Source organism: Silurus aristotelis (genome assembly GCF_946808225.1).
Source record: "Silurus aristotelis genome assembly, chromosome: 6".
NCBI classification, from domain to species: domain Eukaryota; kingdom Metazoa; phylum Chordata; class Actinopteri; order Siluriformes; family Siluridae; genus Silurus; species Silurus aristotelis.
This window is the reverse complement of record NC_139579.1, coordinates 4,655,800-4,676,575: the sequence shown is the minus strand read 5'-3', so window position 1 is coordinate 4,676,575 and position 20,776 is coordinate 4,655,800. Positions and strand designations below refer to the sequence as shown.

Sequence of the window (20,776 nt, the reverse complement as noted above, 5' to 3'; positions counted from 1 at the left end):
TTGCTGCATTCCACTATGCGACCATCATTTTCTCATCGTTAAATTCCTCTAAAAGATTTTCTCAGAATCATTCGCTCATTTTCTCCTATAAATAAATACATCAAGAGATTACTCTTTTTCAGTTATACATCGCTACGAGAAGTTTGCCCCCTAGTGGACACGTTCATGGGATATTCCACGCGCGTATAGTATATGCTCACGCACGACCGCATAATGCGTCCAAACACCCAGATGCAGAAATAAATCAGGTTTTACTGCCTTCGAATTTAAGAATGGAGGCTAATGGGTTGTGTTTCCTGCTTAAAGCACTTACTGCAGCTAATCCTACCAGGAGGGAGCAGAAATCTGTATAATTGGGGCAGAATGTACAGTTCTATACCTAAATGTGCATCTGTGATTGTTCCAGCAGTAATCTTAAGTATTATAATTAGACAGAGACTAATAGAAAAAGAGATTTTGAACCCAGACCCCCCTAACGCCAGAGCTACAGAAGCAATCTAATCCCCCACGAAACCCTAGATCATCCCTAGCAGACGTTCTCTCTCAGTGTCTGCTCGTGCTCGTTGCATAACCTTTTTATTATATAATCCCTGATGTGTATTCATGTCCAGCAGGCTTAGCCTAGCTTAGCACAGTCTAGTGCCCGAAGCCAGGGATAAGGGGGGGAAAAAAAAGCCCATCTTATGTATTCCGCCCTCGTCATGAACTCCTTTTGTCTCAGACACTGAGGTTTTGTTATGTACCAGAAATAAGAACACGGTCGTATTGTGCATGTTTATTAAAGGAAAGATTTTTTCTTAGATATAGTTGAAGGCCTTTTATTTATTTTTTTTAAATTGATAAATGATACGTTGTGTTTTTGCCATCGTTCTGCCCACATCTTAGACTTTAAAAAGGGTAAAGAGAGACGAGGGTGTAGACACTGCTATAGAGAGAAAAAAAAAAATTAAATAAATGTAATAAATAAATAAAAAAAAAAAAAATAATAATAATAATAAAAAAAAGTATAAAACAAAATTGAAACATCCCCTCTTTTTCACAGCATCTAATGATCCCTCTTCTGGAACACGATTTATGGAGCTGCACGACACTGACATAACCCCTTCATGACCCTACAGAGCATATGTGGGGTCCTTGGCCTGTCTGCCGCTGTCTCGTCTTTGTCCCTTCTCTACGTCCCTGTGATTTGGCTTGTCGAACACAGAATAGATCAGCACACCAAGGAGTTTGTTACTATGGTCACGGCGCTGGGGAAAGGATGGCTGTGCCAAGCTAAACGCCGGCCAAATAGACCAGCAGCGTGTCTGAAACGATATTCGAGACGCCGATTAGACAGAAAAATGCTTGCTCAGGGACAATCGGAACCGGAGCACAGGGACGTTGAGAAAACACGGACGCTCAGATTTAAAGCTTTTAATAAAAGTTGTATTTACATTCTATAGAACACATACAGGTGTTAAATGAAATACAGTTTTGGGGGAATTCGATGGAACAAAATAAAAACGGGAGCACTGGAACGGCTCACAGGTCGACGTCTCGATGGTCCAATTAGATTCAAATAAAATAGAGCCATTAAACACTTACAAAAATAGAGAGTTAAACCTTAGTTTCGATTCCTAAACAGATTTACTGAGTTGCTTGGCAAAATATATGGCCCATAGAAGGTTTTATTGGCAGGAGAACCTCCCCCAGCTCTTCCAGTTTGGTTCAGTCTAACTCAAACACCACTCGTTTCCTCTGCTCTGTTCATTTCGGATTCTGAGGATCCGTTCGGTTCACGGTCCGAGTTCTCCTTCGGCAGTTCTTCTTCCTCTCGTCCTTTCTTTGCCTCCTCTAACCTATTTCCATCCTCAGCTTTTATTGCACCTCCATCCGGAGATTCACCTGCAACTCCATCCTTAGCTTCTCCCGCGCCTCCATCCGGAGCTTCTGCAGCACCTGCATCCTTCTTTCCCTGCTTGTCACGGAAGACCTCCACGCCCACCATGCGCAGGTAATGGAAGCGCTCGTTCCGGGACACGAAAGCTCTGATCGAGGTCTTTCCTCTCCAACCACAAAGATCTATGGGGCACTGAGGAGCACTGGGATCACTAAGGGGAAAGAGATTCAAAAGACAGGGAAAACAAATCAAACAGAGAGATAATACACTGTTCCACATCTTCCACACCTGAGAAGTTAAAAAGAATTTAAAAAAAAAGAAAAATGCATTTTCAAATAATTTCCATTTCTCCCTTCCACTAATTATTGGTGTAATTGTTTTTTTTGCCACAAGGGTGTAAGCTGCTGATGTACTGAAGTAGGTGAGGTTGCGGTCAGAGCTCTATAGCAGGCCACTGAAGATCTTCTACTCCAAACCATGTAAAGCATATTGTCACAGGGGCACTGCCATGCTGGAACAGGTTTGGGTCTCCTAGTTCAAGTGAAAGGGAAATTAAAATACAGCATCAAAATTTGCTTATTTCATACGCACATTTCCCTTTGTATCAATACACACTGTTACACATGATCCTTCTGATTTCTGTGCAACCAAACCATGTGTTAGAAGCATTCAATCATCATGCTAATGAAATGATTTGTCCACATGGGGACAAATACAATTCTGTTTATGTCTGGGACAAACGAGTGTTTTATCAGGTGTCTTAATTTGCATTCCTGGACACTAACAAGTGCATCAGCAACGTAGCACAGCCGGACGGCTAGTGGTCTCCAGGTCAACCTCCAATATCAGAATATCAAGATCACGCATGATGTGTCCTGTAGCACTACTGATGAATCACTTATCAAACTGAAACGACACACGTCCATTTTGTTTATGCGAATAATAAATTATTAATGAACTGTAATGAACGGACTTTCCGTGCCAGTTGAGGTACGGGTTCTCTTTTGAGTAGACCTGAAACGATTCCTCCAGTAACTCAATGAAATTTGAATAGAAATAAACGTTTGCTTCGTTTTGTTTAGCGATTTAACTAGACTCGGAGAATTGTTTTGCAAATTTGCCTACTTCTCTCAAAGGTTTCTTCCACATTTCATCTCAGGGAGTTTTTCCTTGCCTAAATATACATTATACATTCTTTAATAGGACTTTAAAAGTGCTATACAAATAAAAATGGATTGACTTTCATTATTACATTTACAGCCTCACTTGATTTCATACCACATATTGCAGTGCAAAGGTCAATTTAATATTGGTTTCTACTAGTATGATAACTCAAAAAACTTCAAATCCATCCTGTTGATTACATTAAGTGCATATGTACGGTACACCTTTCATTTTTCTGACAGTTTGTTGTTGTGCTCAATCATAAGAAAAAAAAAAACAGGACCTGCTAAAACATGCACAGGAATTCTGTGTTAGCCAATGGAGCATGATGAACACATCTACAGCATGTTTGAGAAGCCTTGCTGCAGCGTTCTTTACACCTTTTTCTTTAAGCTTAGAACTGAGATAAGGGCAATTTCTGACTGAAAAGAAAATCACCCTAAACTTGACAAGAAAGATTAAAAAGTCATTATCACCTTGAGTGAATGGACAAGTACAGGCCTGGAAAATGGCCGGTGCTTAAAACCACTTTAGAAAAATGTATTCAATTAATAGAGAAGTGTATATATGAAATAAAAGCCAATTAGGTTAACGGGGGGAAGAAAAAAAAAAGGGGGGGGGGAGTCTATGCAAATTACTTCGCAAAAAATGAGATTTTTCAAGGGAGAAAAAAAAAGATCAAGTACTGATCCCTGAGGGACGCCTTTGTGTAATTTAGGTAAATAAGGAATTTGGTATATCAAAATATTATGATACAAGATAATTTGATACACCATAAACATTAAGCAGAGAAATATGCAGTTAATTTTGAAATTCAGGGATTAAAATTTTTTTTGTTTTGTTTTAAAAGAAATTAGATTTTTCTCTTCATGCAAAGCAATTAGTGCTTAGCAAATATATTTAAAATCTTACCAATATCCAAAAAACAAACACAAACAACAAAAGGGTTCCCTTTCCTGACAATCTGACATTTTGAGGACCAAATCTTTAGTGTAACATCAGATAGACAAAAATATTTCATATGCAAACAAATATGGAGTGGAGGTTTTCCACAATATGAAATCAGACCCATAATCAAGCAACTAATATGACTCCTGTCAGAAATATTAATAGCTGAAAGAAGAGTCATGATTTACTATATAAATAGATATAAATAGCTGCACTACAATCAAAATCTAAACGCATCAGTGAGCAGGAAGAAGCAAACCATAAGTGACACTCAACACTTCTAGTCTAAATTTACTCCAGGACTGTGGGCTTCTTCATTCAAGCGATTGTCTGGTGTAGTCATGGGCTACTGATGCATCACTGTTACCGTTAATCCACAGCTGAATTCAAAATGGCTCCCTTTTCCCTCCTCTCTCTTTTATATACCATAAATACAACTTGTGTAATATCAAAGTAGAGGTGGGGAAAAAAGCCTGTCCTTAAATTTGAATAAGGATGTTTAACTTGGGTTCAGTCCAAATATGTTATATGCTATATTACATGCATCAGTGAAGATCTTACACACACTCTGGTAAATGGTGTCCTGACAACTGATGTGTAACATGGCTTCCTAGCAAGACAGACAAGCATTTTATTTTTATTTTTTTGGTGAGACAAGACATTAATAAGCTGCCGTGCATCTCCCTAATCTGAGAGAACAAGTGGCCCGAGATCGTCCCGAGTCGTCTAATTATCACACAGAAGCGGCGGCTGCTCTCCACCTTCTGTCGCCCTACTGTTTGATGAACAGCACGGGGAAAGTTGTATAGATCTTAGTGTACAAACAAGACGACTTTTTAGAGGCTAAAGTGGTAGCATCTGCCTCTCTTCCTCCGGCACACACAAACAAACACAACCAGCTGAAGAGTCTTGGCAGCCTCCCTGAAGCCTCGGCTATCGCGGGGCCTAATCAGTATCTCGGCACCGGTGTCAATTAGGGAAATAAAACGATAGAACGATAGAGAAATAAAGCAAAAGAATGAGTGAAGCACTTACTTAGAATCGGGCTCGTATCTTAGAACGATGCTGCCCATTTCTGGAAGATAAGTGGAGGAAAAAAAAAAAAACACAAACAAAGACATGGTTCACATTTAATATATTTTTTTCATGTAATTTATACAACCATAACTGAGCTAATCCTTTTTTTTTTTTTTGGCTTAGCTTTAAAAAAAAAAAAAAAAAAAGGCAGATATTGGCTACACAGTGAAAAGAACTTACTGCATAAACAAAATGCATTTCATTTACGATGCTATCGATTGTATGGCTTTAAAGAAAGAAAGGATTAACACTTTATTGGACTGTCAAAATAATGCTCAAATTGCATCTGGGAAGAAATTAGCATTTTACTTCAGGCCAAGATCAATGCTAGCTGAATTACAGACAAACTTGTGTTAATACTAACCAAACTAGGCTCCAGAGCTGTTTTTCAAAGCCAAATATTTGTCTCAATGAACAAAAACATTTTATTTTTTAATCTCACTGCACTTTATAATTCAACAGAGGAAGCGCAAACAGACACGTTTACCCAGTGATGTTTGCTAACTAGCAAGAAAATGTACCTCAGCAACAAGTATCGCTGCCATTAGCAAGGATATTTATTTTGTTAGCTATTGACTTAATCTTCACATAATGAGCTTTTCCCATTTTTTTTTTATTATGAAATGTTTAATGCATTTCAGAATAAGAAAAAGGGGTTGATATGAAGGAGAAAAAAAAAACCAACGTGATCATTTCTATGCTAGCTGACATGGAATCAGCAGTAGAAGAGGGAAAAGCACAGATATCCAGCTTTTCTGAGGTACTTTGTAGTAATTTGAGACATTTTATACATCTACATTAATGCTGCTAAACAAATCATGGACAAATAATATAAAAAAATAAAATAAAGTCATGCCAATCACAGGAGGGTTATACGAAGCTGTCCTACTATTACACTGACATTTACATAGAAAACCACTGGTAATAGCATTGTATTAGTAGGAGATCGAACATGCAAAAAAGCTAAGAATGCTACTTATTACTTATGGAGTTTATATGAAGTTCATGCCATTATTTGCAAGAAAAACTGTAATTCTGGAGTTGACTGTAAATAAGGGGTTTTGTGATGGGAGTGCGATTTGAGCCACTGACCGAGTTTCTTGGCCTGGGCGTGAGCGTCATCACCCAGCCTGCTGAAGAAAGGATTCTCCTCGGTTAAAAGAACCTTCACGTCCTCCATGCTAATTGTGATCACACGTGCTCTGATGTAGGGACACACAGTGTAGATACCCTTAATGGGGAAAAAAAAAGAAAAAGGACCAAGCTTCAGAGTGGTGCACAGGTCAAATATTTTGCCCCCCAGATCATCATTTGTAAAAGTTTTTGTAGAAGCAGGATGGCACTGGAAGTCTAAAATATCTCACCAAACAATGACCCACAATCTTTTACACTGTCACCGTTTCAATCGTCACAATTGTAAATACGGTTACCCATCTTACCCAGGTATCACAAAAGTAGAGTCTGGGCTACAAAATACCACACAAACATCATAGACGTCCAAATTAATGCATCGGACTGCATTTATTATTTTTTTTACTTGACACAAAAGTCTGCAAAATCTGCACTGCCTGCTTTGTATTTTCATTACAGATTCAAAGTATTGGCGTTGCTATTAAAACAAACCCTTACAAGGCAAGTGACCATGAGGCACAATAGCAGAGCCATATTGCAATGGCATGTCTTTCAAACATCACATGAGCCATGTTTGGTTATGGTTTTCAAATACTTTGTTACAAAATATTTCCTTTTAAATGCATACACAATCAATCTCATGAATGGACACAGTTTCCACAGCTTATCTGATACACAGACATGGTGTGTAACTATTTTTGGGGCTGTGGTGTGGTTAGTAAGGTTTAGGTCTTGAATTATTAATGCTATCTGATTGGCCTGTAACCAGAATCCTGGTCTGTATTTAGTAAACGTTTTGCTTTTGTTGGCCACCTGCTGATGGATGAATAAATAGATGGATGGATGGATGGATGGATAGACAGTCAGACAGACCGAGTACAGAGTCAACAGCCCTATCAGTGCTACTACTAGTGTACAAATCAAGAAATATTCAGTTAAATGAAAAGAAAAGTCAGTCCATTACTTTGTGAAATCCAATCAAAGTCAGTCAGTCAGTCTAAAAAAATCTATATCTCTGTAAATGTAAGTGCAGTCTCCAAGACCAGCAAATGCAATGCTGGAATAGGCTCACATGAGAACAATCCCAGAAAAGGAAGACCAAGAGCTACCTCTGCTGCATATGATATTTTTATTAGAATTACCAAAATTAGAAGCTGAGGATTCACATAAATGCTTCTCAGGGTTCAACTGGCAGACATTTTATATCCGCTTTTCAGAGATGTGTATCAATACTGCATGGTCGAATTGCATCAAAGAAACCATTACCAATAGAAGAACAAGCAGACTTGCCTGGGGCAAGAAATTCACATTAGATTAGTGGAAAACTGTCCTCTGCTCTTTATCTTTTGGTTCTAACCACCTTTGTAAGACGTACAGAGGTTGACCGGACTGTTCCTAAAATGTGTGGTTTGGAGCTGTGATGGTGTGGGGGAGCTTTGCTGGTGTTGGTGATTTAATCAAAATTGAGAGCATGGCTACCACAGCATTTCGCATCCCTTCTTTCCATCCCATCTGGTTTGCACTCAGATCATCATGTTTTCCAACAGGACAATGACCCCCTTCCAAACACATCAAGGTTATGTAAGAGCCATTTCTCCAAGAAGGAGTGTGCTTGAGTACTGCATCAGATGACCTGGCCTCCACAATCCCCTGATCTAATTCCAGTTTAGAGTGTTTAGGACGAGCTGGAGCAGATAGTGCAGGAAAAGCTGCCAACAAGTACTCAACACCTCTAAGAACTCCTTCAATCCTATCGGAAAACCATTCCAGGTGAATAACTGATGAAGCTGACTGAGAGAATGCCAAGAGTGTGTGCAACGATGTAAAAGCAAAAGGGGGCAATATTGAAGAATTGAAAATATTAAAACATATTCTGGGTTATTTAACACTTTCTGTTTACTACATAATTCCATACGTGTGGTCAAACATTTAACCTGTAGCATGTATGTATGTAAACGCACTTTCAATTTGTCATCACTGGGAATGACAAATGTAATGTGAACATTTGTCATTCTGTAGCAATGATGTCTCCCTTGAGTCACCTGCTGCTATGATTAATAAAGCTAAACCAGCTACATTATCAGCATGGTCAGAGATTTTCTCCCAATGTCCCTTAATGATGTCCCTTATGTTCTCATTATCTTGTTGTTTATGGGTTTTTTCCCCCCCCATGGTTATGGCAATTTGTGTTAAAATTACAGTTTGCATTATGAGTGCCATTCTTCTACCTGTGTCTCTCAAGTCACCACTTCAGAACTGTGTGTAAATTAGTCAATGTATGGAGGTTAAGTAATAGAAAACAGGTTAATACACTGTGCAGATATCCTGTGTCTCAGGAATCGTATAAGTATTATTGTATTATTCTCTAAATGGGAAACATGAAAATAATACATAATACAATAAAAAATGGTATTTTAGAAAATAGATATGTATCAATATATTATGAGCTTTTAATTCCATGGACAGATCGAGTTTGTGATGGCACAAAACAATGACCGGATCCTACGTGTACATCAGCAATCAACCAAAATGCCTGCCAAACGTCGTAAATGTCAACAATGATGGAACTATAATGACAGACACCCTTTTCCAGAGCGACTTACAATTATCTCATTTATACAAGTGAGCGGTTGAGGGCTAAGGGTCTTGCTAAAGGACCCAGCAGTGTCAGTTTAGTGGTGCTGGGATATGAACTCACAAACTTCAACAGAAACAGAGAAGTCCAACATCTTAACCACCAAGTTATCCCTAAATTGATAATGTTTATTAAAACAATCAATCCATCCAATCATTAAGCCATCCATCCATCCAATCATTAAGCCATCCATCCATCCATCCATCCATCAATCAAACCATTTAGCTATCCATCTATACCATCAATTCATCAAACCATTCATCCATCAAGCTATCCCTCCATCCATTTATTTATCTACCCAGTGATCCATTTTTCTAACCTGATCAATCTATCCAACATTCATCTATCTATACTGTATATCCATATACGGTATCAATCCATTAATCCATCTTGCCAACTATCCAATTATTCATCAATCTATCGATTCACATTTTTTTTTTTATCCACCCCATCCATCCATCCATCCTCATATCCCACCATCCACATTCATCTACCCATCAATCTCATCCGTGTTGTGGTTGTGTTTGGATAAAATTGAATCAGGCTATACATAGCCAGGCTATACATTGAATCTAAAGCTCAGCAATGGTGTGTTTTAGGTTGGAGTACAGCGCAGCAGGAAGTATACGTTCTACTCAGCTTGTACACATTTCCATTTCCTTTGATTTTGGTTCTTGTCCTACCTCCTGGGCCAGTCTAAAGGCACATCCGAACTGCTCCCCATCATTATTCCTCGACCACACTTTCACTCCCGTGTTGATCACCTGAGGAGAAAAACAGCACCACATAAATCACAGAGGAACATTTCCGACTGAAGCTGCTGACATTTACAGACGTGTGTGTGTGTGTGTGTGTGCATGCTCCTGAATGATCTGTCTCAGTCTTATAAATGCCACCCACCCCATCCCACTCTCGGCAGATGGCAAGTCAAAGTGCTAGCGCGATGCCCAGAACACAGATGTAGCTGAAGCCGCTCTGAAGCCCATCTGCTCCTCAACCACTTCTACAGGTGATGAGTGTTTCAGAATTCACACAATACATTCTTGTACACATCATCTACTTTAGGGCAAATATTTCACGGCGAATTTAAGCACCTGGCCTATATGATTTATGATAGATACATAATGGAGGTATTTTTTTCTACATTTATAACAATGACCCATTTAGAAGGGATGTTGATTGCTTTTGTAGAAAAATATATATATGGCCAATTTCTTCCAATCATCACACTTCAAATATGCAAGTCTTTTTGTTCCGGGTTAGTTTTTAGTTAATTTACAGCGTTTTATGAAGCATCTTGGTCCTGGCGGAATGTTGCTTAGTTCCAACATCTCAAAGACATTAGTTTCAGAAAAACCATAGAACTGAGTAGCAATGCATAGACTACGGGTGGAGCTTTTTTCTGGGACAGAAAACTGAAATCAGAGCTTGAAATTAACAAAATAAGATCCATTCAAATTACATTTACAGCATTTGGCCTCCCTCAGAGCAACATACAATTATCCTATAGATACAAGGACAAAAGTATGGGGACACCTGACTTTTCCAGCCATATGTGGTTCTTCCCCCAAACTGTTACCACAAAGTTTGAGTCACACAATTGTACAAGATGTCTTTGGACGTAGAAGCAACTAGGAGACCCAGACCTGTTCCAGCATTAAGCTTCATAAAAATTAGCCATACATGGGTTGGCGTGGAAGATCACTCCATCAGTACCTGATAACCAAAACCCTTGGGGCTGAATGAACCCAAATCTCTACCATCGCGCGCCAAACTCTAGTGGAAAGTTCCAGAAGTTATTATAAGAGCAAATGGGAAATAAATGTTGAAAGATTTTTAAAAAACGCATATACAAATCATATGGTCAGGTGTCCACATATTTTTGCCCAGTGTATGATTAATAGTGTAAGAAAAAAAAAAAAAAAAAAAGCGATTAAAAATTTTCTTTTAATATTAAGGAACAAAACTTTTAACCATTATGATTTCTTTAATAAATATTGAAAGCTGAATACTACAATAAACCCATTCTCAAGTGTGTGTGTGTGTGTGTGTGTGTGTGTGTGTGTGTGTGTGTGTGTGTGTTTGCGACACTTGTTCTCACTTTCATTTTCTCGCTGTTGTTGAGCAGGACGTTGCGAAGCTCCTTGGACACCATGTACAAGTGCCTTTTCTTTCCCTCGTGCGTCCTGGTCAAGACGTTCAGCTTAGGGAAGTCTGGAGAGAGGTCGTAGAACGTTCTGGAACAAACGCGAAGAAAATGAAACGCAGGAGAAAACGAAAGTCCAAAACGTTTGTTACCGAGACATATGATCGCGTCGAACTTCTAGTGCGGTGCAAGTGTCTGAATTAACCTGGAAGTGGGCCAAGTGTGAAGCTCACATCGGTCTCCATATGGAGTTTAATCACTGCAAGGATTTTTTTGACACTGTTTATTTTATCGAGGAGGAGGAGTGGCTGGGTGCGCCTGAACAAAGCCAAAAGGTGTCATTTATCCTTCCCGCACACACGCTCACCTTCTGCCCAATCAGAATCGAGAATGTTTAATTTAGCATTCCAGAGGAAACGCTGCTGCTGCCATGGATACGCTTGAGAACATGGCATCTTAAACTACATCGACACACACAGCACAGACGTCTGAAGTTGTTGGTAAATGTGTGTGTTGCATGAGAACACAATTCCAACAATGGTGAAGCATGATGGTGGTAGCATCATCTTATATTATTTGAGTCTATTGGTGTATCTATAAGCACAGTGAATACATCTGAAGTTTGGCAAGTGTGTGTGCTGCATGATATTTTAGCCAAATTGTGCTGTATGGGGTGTGTGTGTGTACATAGCATGTAATCCATGTATCTTAATATTTTATATATTTGAGCTGTATAATTTTGTGTGTGTGTGTGTGTGTGTGTGTGTGGTGTAATCCATGTATGTAAAGTATATAAAAACATTTGGAAGTCTGTCTATGATATGGCAAATTAGAACTGTATGAAGTGTGCGTGTGCGCATGTGTGTGTGCGCTCACTGAATGGGAGGGAAGACTGGGTCATCCTCCGTCAGAAACACAAAGGGATCTTCTTTAAAGCCGAAGAGCTTCAACTTCTTTGAAGGTGGAGGACTGTAACAAAGTAGAGCTGATCAGGACACACACACGCGAGAAAGAGCATAAAAGTACCAAAACGGACACAAAAGAGCCTCACCCACACACTCCGTCTTTCTTGGCCTCGGTCTCTGGAGGGTTTTCCACAACGGAGTCTCTCTCTGCCTCTGCCTCCTCAGCCTGCGCTTCTTCGCTCGTGGTGCTGGTGGCCTCTTTATTCCGGAGCTGGAGGAAGGGAAAAAGGTGAGAGGACGTGGTATTGTTAGAAATCGCTCCCACGAGCTATTTTGAGGGCTCTAATTGAGCTGCGAAAAGACAGGTAAGAGATGAGATCATAGAAGATAAAGGGGAAAGTACGAAAACAAGCGAGCTCGAGAGGAGAACATATGGAGGCTTCTTTACGCGTTTCCATCGAGTTCTGAGGGCATGGACTTCCATTTCCTCTTAGACAGACAGAAATCCTTGCTGTACAGCTCGGCTGAGAGGTGCGCTTTAGCCTCGGGTGCTCACGGATATAAAAATCACATCAATCGATGCAGCTTAGGGTTTGCAATTTCGGGTAGTTCTGCATCTCATGTCAAATCTCAAAAAAACTACCAACCTATAATTCCATCACCCAAGGTTTTTTTTTATTGAACAAAAGAAAAGAAAGCTGATTGGATAAACAAATAAAATTACTATATACCATCCACCTTTTACAAAACAAACTAACCTTCGGAAAGCGGCGGTTCCACGGCATGGGTGCCTTCTTCACGAGCACCGCCACGAAGAAGCCGCCGGTGTTCTGGTGATGAGGAAGTATCCTCATACTGCAAACAAACACAATTCCCATATAACATCTTAAAAATCTTATTGCATTCTTCACGAAAAAAAAAAAAAAATGCTAGCTGGTGGTATCAAAAAGCTTCGAGTCTAGTTTTGTAACAAACCAACAGATGGCAGCACAAGGCTGCGTGCACGGTCACAGGGAGCACCGAATTTCATAAGTCATTGAGTACATCAGAAGCCGTGCGACAATAAACAACAATATTGACAATATTCCGACCACGTGCACACTCGTCACCGAGCTCTCCTCACACGTGAGTTTTCTCATGAGAATCTCATTTTCAGACCAAAAAAACCCCCTTAAACAGGTAAAATTAAACAGCTTGTCAGGCATCGCCCCCTGGTGGAGATTCGTGGTATCACCAAATTGCAGTACATTGATATACTGTGCTGGAAGGGAAACGTGTGAGGGGGAAAAGAAAAAAATCCCACAGGAATAACACTCCACTCTTTTGAGCTCACCATCTCTCAAGCTGCATGCTTTTCAGTTTCTCAGGGTCACTGGGCGGGAACATGGTGGGTCTGATCTGAGTGTGACGACTCGAGGGAACTTCGGACCAATCAGAGTACCACTGCCCTTCTTTGGTCATCACCTGGAAAATGAATACATGGAATCCAGAACCATATATTACTCTGTGTAGAGCCCTAACTTGCACATTACATGGCCTATAGGTCTGTCTAGAGAATATATACAGTGCCTTTTTAAAAGATCATTACCTTCCAGGATGTGATCCCAGACATGTATTTCAGACCAGGCAGGTCAGCAGAGGCATCAGCCAGCTCGAGGGCACCTGAGGGACAGAGGGCATAGTCACCATGTGCTGTTATGCCTCGGATAAATACGTTGCAAGTAAATTTTTATTTTGAATATTAAAAATGTTACATAGCAAATTAATGGATTTAAACTTGGTTCCTCTAAGACACATGAATTTGGTATCTTTACTCATATGAGCTTCAGTGCAGCTGACCAAAAGTTGGAAAAAACCAGGAGCTGGAACACATTCATGATTTTGTCGCTCTGATTGACAAACAAGACACAGTAATCTCATCATGGCCTCCCAATACACTTAAGCACCTTTTCCCCCCATTCTTGACTCCCATCTAATTCCTAGTTAAAATCATCAGCCTTTACTAGCGGACTCCAGCTTGTCTACACACCCGTGAGCTAAGAATAGTTTCCGTGTACGAAAAATCGAGAACTCTATCTACTCTAGATCAAGTGGTGAAAAGGAGGGCTGAGCTGTACCTTCACTCCTCTCCAGCAGGGAGGCGATCACCGCTTCATCCTCGACCGGGTTCAGAGAGCAGGTGGAGTAAACCATCCTGCCGCCTACAGCTAGCTGCTCCACGCCACGCACCGCAATCCTCAACTGCAGCCTGGGATACACACACAGGTCAATAAGAACTTGCTGCTATACAGACACCAACATATGCAAATGATCCACACACACACACACACACACAGACACACAGACACACAGACACACAGACACACAGACACACAGACACACAGACACACAGACACACAGACACACACACACACACACACACTTCCTCAAAATGTTACCACAAAGTTGGATGCACACAGTTATATAGAATGTCTTTGGATGCTGTAGCATTATATTTTTCCATAAAGATACGGTTTACATGGGTTGGAATAAAAGATCTCGAGTTGCCTGCTACAGATCTCTGACCTCAACCTTATTGAACACCTTTGGGATGAATTAAAACGCAGGCAGCACTTCAGACCTCCCGACCTTACATCAGTACCTGCCTGTACTAACATACTAACTTATGAGCACAAATCTCCACAACCATACTCCATAATCTAGTGGAACATCTTCCCAGAAGTGTGGAGGTTATCAGCAAATGAGAACTAAATATAAACTGGGAGGATTAAAAAAAAAAAAAAAAAAAAAAAAAAAAAAAAAGCATGAAAATCTTACAGCTAGGTGTCCACAAACTTTTGTCCATATGGTGTGTATATAATACTTCTGGGCCAAAAAAAAAAAATGCCCAAAATGGCAACCTTTGGTTCTTATTGTGTATATCGTCGTCTTTGCATATTTCTCCTCGCCAATACGCTAAACATTTATCTTATTCATACAGGTGAGCAGCTCTGGGGGTTAAGGGCCTTGTTCAGGGGTCCCAGGAGTGGCAACTTGGTGTGGCTGAGATTTGAACTCATGACCTTCAGATCCAAAAGTAGAATGCCTTTAATCAACACAATTTCGCATAACGTTCACACACCGCTCTTAAACCTAGTAAATAAAAACTGTACACATGGACATGTTTGACAGTCTTATATTGCATTACCACATCATGCATTAATAACTGAATATCTGATTTATTTCCGTGGTATAAAAAAAAAAAAAAAAAAAAAAAAAAGAATCGACATGTCTGTCTCTTACCCATGCAGATGGAGGCTGTTGCTGGTTGTCCACTTCTTCCACACATCTATGTTCTTTCGCATTGTTCCGTCTCCGCTAAAGATGCACGAAAAAAAGTAAGTCCACGGCATCACACGTTTTTTTTTCTGTTCTCATAAAAACATGCACAATATGAAGCTACCGCCACCGTGCTTCTCTAAAATGCCATTTTCAGCTGCATTAAAAACACCGTGACTTAAATCTGGTTAGTGGTTGACGCCATCAGTAAGGCATTTGTTATAATACAGCATTGTTTCCCTAGAAAGAAATGTACACAGGGATGCGTAAAAATGTCTTTAAACGTAGGTATCGCTTATTTTAAGGTTCGAAATAAGTCAGTAATTAATGATTAAAAACTGCATTTGTGACAAGTTATTGCTGTGTAAAGTACCTCACAAAAGTGAGTACACCCCATTGTCTTTTTAAGGGACAATACTATAGAAACGAACCTTGGATATATTTTAGAGTAGTTGATATGCAGCTTATATAACAGTACAGATTTACTGTCTTCTAAAGAATAACTCAACATACAGCCACAAAAGCTGCCCATTGACTAGTCTAAAATATATCCAAGTTTCATTTCTATAGTATTGTCCTTAAAAAGATATAAATATCTGGTAATAATATACTAGATATATATATATTTTGGAGACAAGGTGAGATTAAGATGGTTTGGACATGTGCAGAGGAGGGACATGAGGTTTATTGGTAGAAGAATGCTGAGGATGGAGACACCAGGAAGGAGGTAAAAAGGAAGACCAAGGAGGAGGTTTATAGATGTGGTGAGGGAAAACATGCAGGTAGTTGGGTTGAAAGAGGCAGATGTAGAGGACAGGGGGGGATGTGGAAACGGATGAGCCGCTGTGGCGCCCCCTAATGGGAGAAGCCGAAAGAAGAAGATATACTAGATATAAATTTAGTATAAAACCTTTGTCATCATCTTATTTTTGTCCTCACAATGAAGGTGTCCTTCAACTTATGTTAAATAAATGTTTCAGATTGTTACGATTCAAAGCAGATGTTTCGTGTTCGGCGACGAACTGTTATTATTCAACACGTGGGTCACGTGCGGTTTGTTCTCGTGTCGAACCACAAAACAATAAAGACTGAATTTATCACTGCATTGAATGATTTAATGTCTCTTCTCTTATTAGAAATCAACAAACGTATACTGTTTTGCACAATACAAGGCGAATCGTTTTTATTTCCAGCTAATACGTTCAAGACAAAAACGAGTGTAAAGGGCATATAAGACAAAAAAAAATCAATTGAGGCCTAATAAAAAGCTGGAAATTGTATATAAATAGAATGCAGTTATTAGTCAATAATTGCTGACCAAATTTCTGATCCTTGAAATAAATTGGTAACAAAAATGTAGAATTTTTCTAGAACATTTACGTAAGGAGTCTCCAGTGCGAGTATGAAAGAGGTCAGGATGAAGGGCAGTTTTCTGGAAAGATGGCAAATTGTTGTGGACAAATCATAAAACAGGTCAATACGGTGTCCAATATTTCCAGGCAGGAAAACCATGAGCATGCGTCCTTTGACCAGATGACCTCATCCACACAGTGACTACAGTAACGGCTTTATTTTTTTCAACCAGAAAGAAAATAAATGAAAACAGCACATTTTCGTCTATTTTGGATGAAGAGTTCAAACTCGGAGCATCCTGATCCCGCAAGCCATAATCATACGTTCACTAGAGCACTGATCATCTCACAAATACTGAAGCGCTGAGACAGACTGACCGCACGGCGTGTGGGCGACCTTCTTTTGCAGCGACAAACGAATCGTGCCGGGTAGAAACGCAAGGACCCACAAAGAGCCACCAAGAGTGCATGCTGGGAAAACAGGTATGAGTGTGGAACCCGTGGTCAGGGCCACGTAAGGGGAAAGAAAAAAAAAATAAATAATAAAAGTTCTCTCAGAAACGGAGCATCGTCATATAAATTTTAACAATAATATTAACAACTAAATTCTAACTGCAGTAAGAGACGGACAGTAAATAAACCTGGTCTGTATTTGTTCTCAGTTTAGATGCCAGTGATCGTGGTATACAGTACCGGTGATGTACACACACTTGGCACACAAAAGGATTTATGTTTTTCGGAGATGCGAACACGCCCCCCCCAAAGAAGAATTGAAGAAAACTGCCTGTATTTCCCTCTTAAAACATGGCGATGTGCTTTTGATGCGTGTGTGTGTGTGTGTATTTATTCTCCTTCACCTGCAGGGAACGTCGCACAACACCCGGTCGTAGAAAAGGACCTCCTTTTGGCCGTTGTTCTCCACTTGCAGTCGTGGGATGCAGGAGGCATCGTGGTTCACCACCATGATGCACGGACTGTTCAGCCGCTTAGCCTGATGCACGAGCAGGTAACAGCGCTTATTATCCACATCATTCGCGATTACAAAACCCTCTGTGTGAGAGAGAGAGAGAGAGAGAGAGAGAGAGAGAGAGAGAGAGAGAGAGAGAGAGAGAGAGAGAGAGTTTTATAGATATGACCTTCATTCGTCACGACTTAAAGCTCAGTAATAAGTTCATTACCAGGAAAGGGCACGTTCATATCAGAATGGAGCATCTCTATAAGCTGAGCGGTTTTTGATCCTGGAGCTGCGCACATATCCAAAATCTGTCCCAAAAAAAAGAAAAAAAAAAAAAGCAAACGTGTACACATTCCAAAAACACAAACCAACGTAATTAAGGATTCCATCGCAAAGCCTCCAACTGTACCTTGTGATGAGGTTCGATTTTCAGCAGGAGAGGAGGAATCATACTGACCGCCTCCTGGCGACTGATGTTTCCCTGAGAAACAGAGAGTAAATGCTCTATTAGGGGACTCACAATTCTATCTATGTGGTCTGATTTCAGCTTAAAATGAACCAGGAGTAACTTCAACACGGTACAACCACCACCGTGCTTCACCGCACCGGTTTGTGTCGGGTTTCTTGCAAATTTCACCTCAGACCCCTGAACATTTCAATAAATAATGTCACCCCACGTGTCAAACAGCCGACGTTTATACGTACAGATTCGGTCTCGCTCACTAAGAACTGGTGGAACTTCTCCAGAAGTGGAGATTTGCGCAAGATCTTCCTGCTCATGTTGGTGTGCCATGCCAGTTCATCTGGGTACCTGAGATCCAAAAAAAAGATTCTTTGATTACATATTAAAATGACCACGAACACAGCTGATGGTACAGGTGTGCGATATCGACAGGAAAACATTATATCGATAATTTTTTGCCGAGTCCGCAATTGTGCTGATAACCTTAAACAACCAATGTGGACAGATGCCTCCTGAAATGTGTGATATTCTTCATATTGCGTGTGGTGGTCAGTTCACTGCAATACAACGGTTCACCAAACTCACGGTTCGGATCACGTTACGTTAAAAAAAAAAGAGTGAGGAGACAAATATAATTAGCTTTTCTTTAATTACAAGAAAAGTAACAGCAAGGAAATGCACTCGTACGTGCGATTTGAATACGCTAGCCGCCGCTGTTGGTATTTACACGTCCAGTTCAGGTCGACACGTGACCCCACTGTGTAGTCGATCCTTAAAAAATAGGTTAATAAAGGTTAATCGGCAAATTTTAAAACAATTAGCGATCCGTCGCACAAAACAAATGAATCTTTTCCAATATGCTAAAAATCGATTTATACCTTACGGCTATTTTAATTTTTACCTTTATAAAGCCATTTTTTTCTACGTGCGCAATCTATTTGGAGTCAAATTTGTCAATTTTTTTAAAATTCTAATTGGCTTACATTTTCGCTGTTACAGACAAATAAACAGTATTTTTTAATATAATAAAATTAATTTTATAACACATTTTAATCACTTATTTTTAGAGAAACGTTTTCAACGATTCGCTATCGATTAACTGGACTGAAACTATAAACACATACACGTTTTTGAAGAACGTACTGTAAATGTCTCACCTTCTAGACTTCATTACGTGATGTATGCCTGAACTCTATAGCTGTGATTTCTCTAAAGCAACATACAATATAATAAAAAAAAAAAAGTATATATACAGTATATATAAATATCCTACATCCCTGGATCTTACCAGCTTAAAGCCTGAGGAGCTTCAATCTTTTGCCCGTCGATCTCCAGATCCTGTATCTCTTTGAAATATTTCTCCTTCAGGGTATGCAGGATCTCATTGGCATGACTAAAACACAAAGACAAAAGAAAGTGAATTACTGTGGTGTCCGACTGATCCACGGCGAGAAACAGAGATGCGAACCAGAGCGGTCGTGGACGTTCCTCTGAAACGTCACCTTTTGTAGCCGGTGATGCGGATGGTGGCAGGCAGCGGTTCTCTCATGGCTTCCATGAACTGCTCGAATTCTCCATCGGGAACGATCTTCAGCTCCTGGTAGTACTGCTCGAACAGCTTGTTTTCCTTGACGATTTCGGCGTAACCTGCACCCCAGCCCTGAGACCAGAGCATCGTAATTGGGATTTAATAACACGATAACCAGAAGAGTAGAAGATCTCCGTTTTCAACTTTTGATTGGCGATACAGTTTGACAGCGAGCAGAACATTTCGAGATTAGCAAACGACAAGAGAAACTCCTGACATGGTTTAAATAAATGGCTTGCATGATTTATTTGAGGGAGTTGAAAATAAGTTTTTGGGCTCATGATCATTTGATTAGATCAGTTTTTCACTCATATCATATTTCCAGTTGAAAAAAGAGAAAAAATTAGATAATATGAAGTTATAGCCATAATAGATCATAGTACTTTGGATACTTAAGTACATTTGAAGGCAAATACTTTTGATTAAGTTTAAAGGGATCACTTTAACTCACTCCTCAAAACCATTCAGAGGAAAGTGAGGAGTGTTAGGATCAGTATTGTGGTTCTGGACACAGGGGATTGGAAATGGGCCTGATCCAGGACATCATAACAAGTGATCAGGTGATGTTCAGGTTCAATCAGGAGAATATGGAGACGTTTGGAGAAGCACATGGACACTAAGACACACATATGCACATGCACACACACGTTATGGAGGATCTACATAACCAAGTGAGTCATCACTAGGATACAATCACTTCTTTTGTTATTAGGATGTAGTTTGTTAAAATAAATAATCCCCCTTAAACCCCCCCCAGCTCCATGCATGCTAACACACTCACAGCATCATCTCTGTTCCTCTTCACTTCCGGTCGTCCATCTTTATAGTTTTGCCTCTTCCTGTTTGTTTTTCCCATGTTGGACAAACACACAACTCGGGATATAAAGCGACGGAGCGTTTTGTGACACCGGGAAGAAAAGACGCTCAGAGAAAACTAGGTTCAACAGAGAGAAGAAACTCGTGGGGACTCTTTATGAAACACGCGCCGAATAACAAACAACCCGGTAGTCAATATAAAGTGCACTAGTTCGGTATGAGATAGCCGTTGTTTGAAACACTAGATAGTGCACTAATGTAGGGAGTGAGGAGAGATTTGAATTTCGGTTGCATAGCAGCCGCGTTTAGGACCCCTCGGTGGTGGCGGTGGTGTTGCCTGAAATCTTTCGACTACAAATTATAATAAAAATCATATTATTAATAATAATAATAATAATA

General features: G+C 39.9%; 1 protein-coding gene across 1 annotated transcript; it reads right to left on the bottom strand.

Annotated features, from left to right (window-relative positions):
- Nucleotides 1–1,398: 1,398 nt before the first annotated feature.
- On the bottom strand, nucleotides 1,399–20,566 carry nsun2 (NOP2/Sun RNA methyltransferase 2). Its single transcript, XM_083544276.1, has 19 exons — nucleotides 20,343–20,566; nucleotides 19,476–19,633; nucleotides 19,262–19,366; nucleotides 18,216–18,321; nucleotides 17,920–17,991; nucleotides 17,734–17,818; nucleotides 17,413–17,605; nucleotides 15,168–15,242; nucleotides 14,003–14,133; nucleotides 13,474–13,547; nucleotides 13,219–13,349; nucleotides 12,644–12,740; nucleotides 12,032–12,156; nucleotides 11,857–11,949; nucleotides 10,936–11,071; nucleotides 9,518–9,598; nucleotides 6,161–6,299; nucleotides 5,027–5,066; nucleotides 1,399–2,090 (listed from the first exon to the last, which is right to left on the bottom strand). The coding sequence occupies exons 1-19, from the start codon at nucleotides 20,415–20,417 to the stop codon at nucleotides 1,718–1,720; spliced, it is 2,289 nt and encodes a 762-aa protein (XP_083400402.1). The 5' UTR covers nucleotides 20,418–20,566; the 3' UTR covers nucleotides 1,399–1,717.
- Nucleotides 20,567–20,776: the final 210 nt, after the last annotated feature.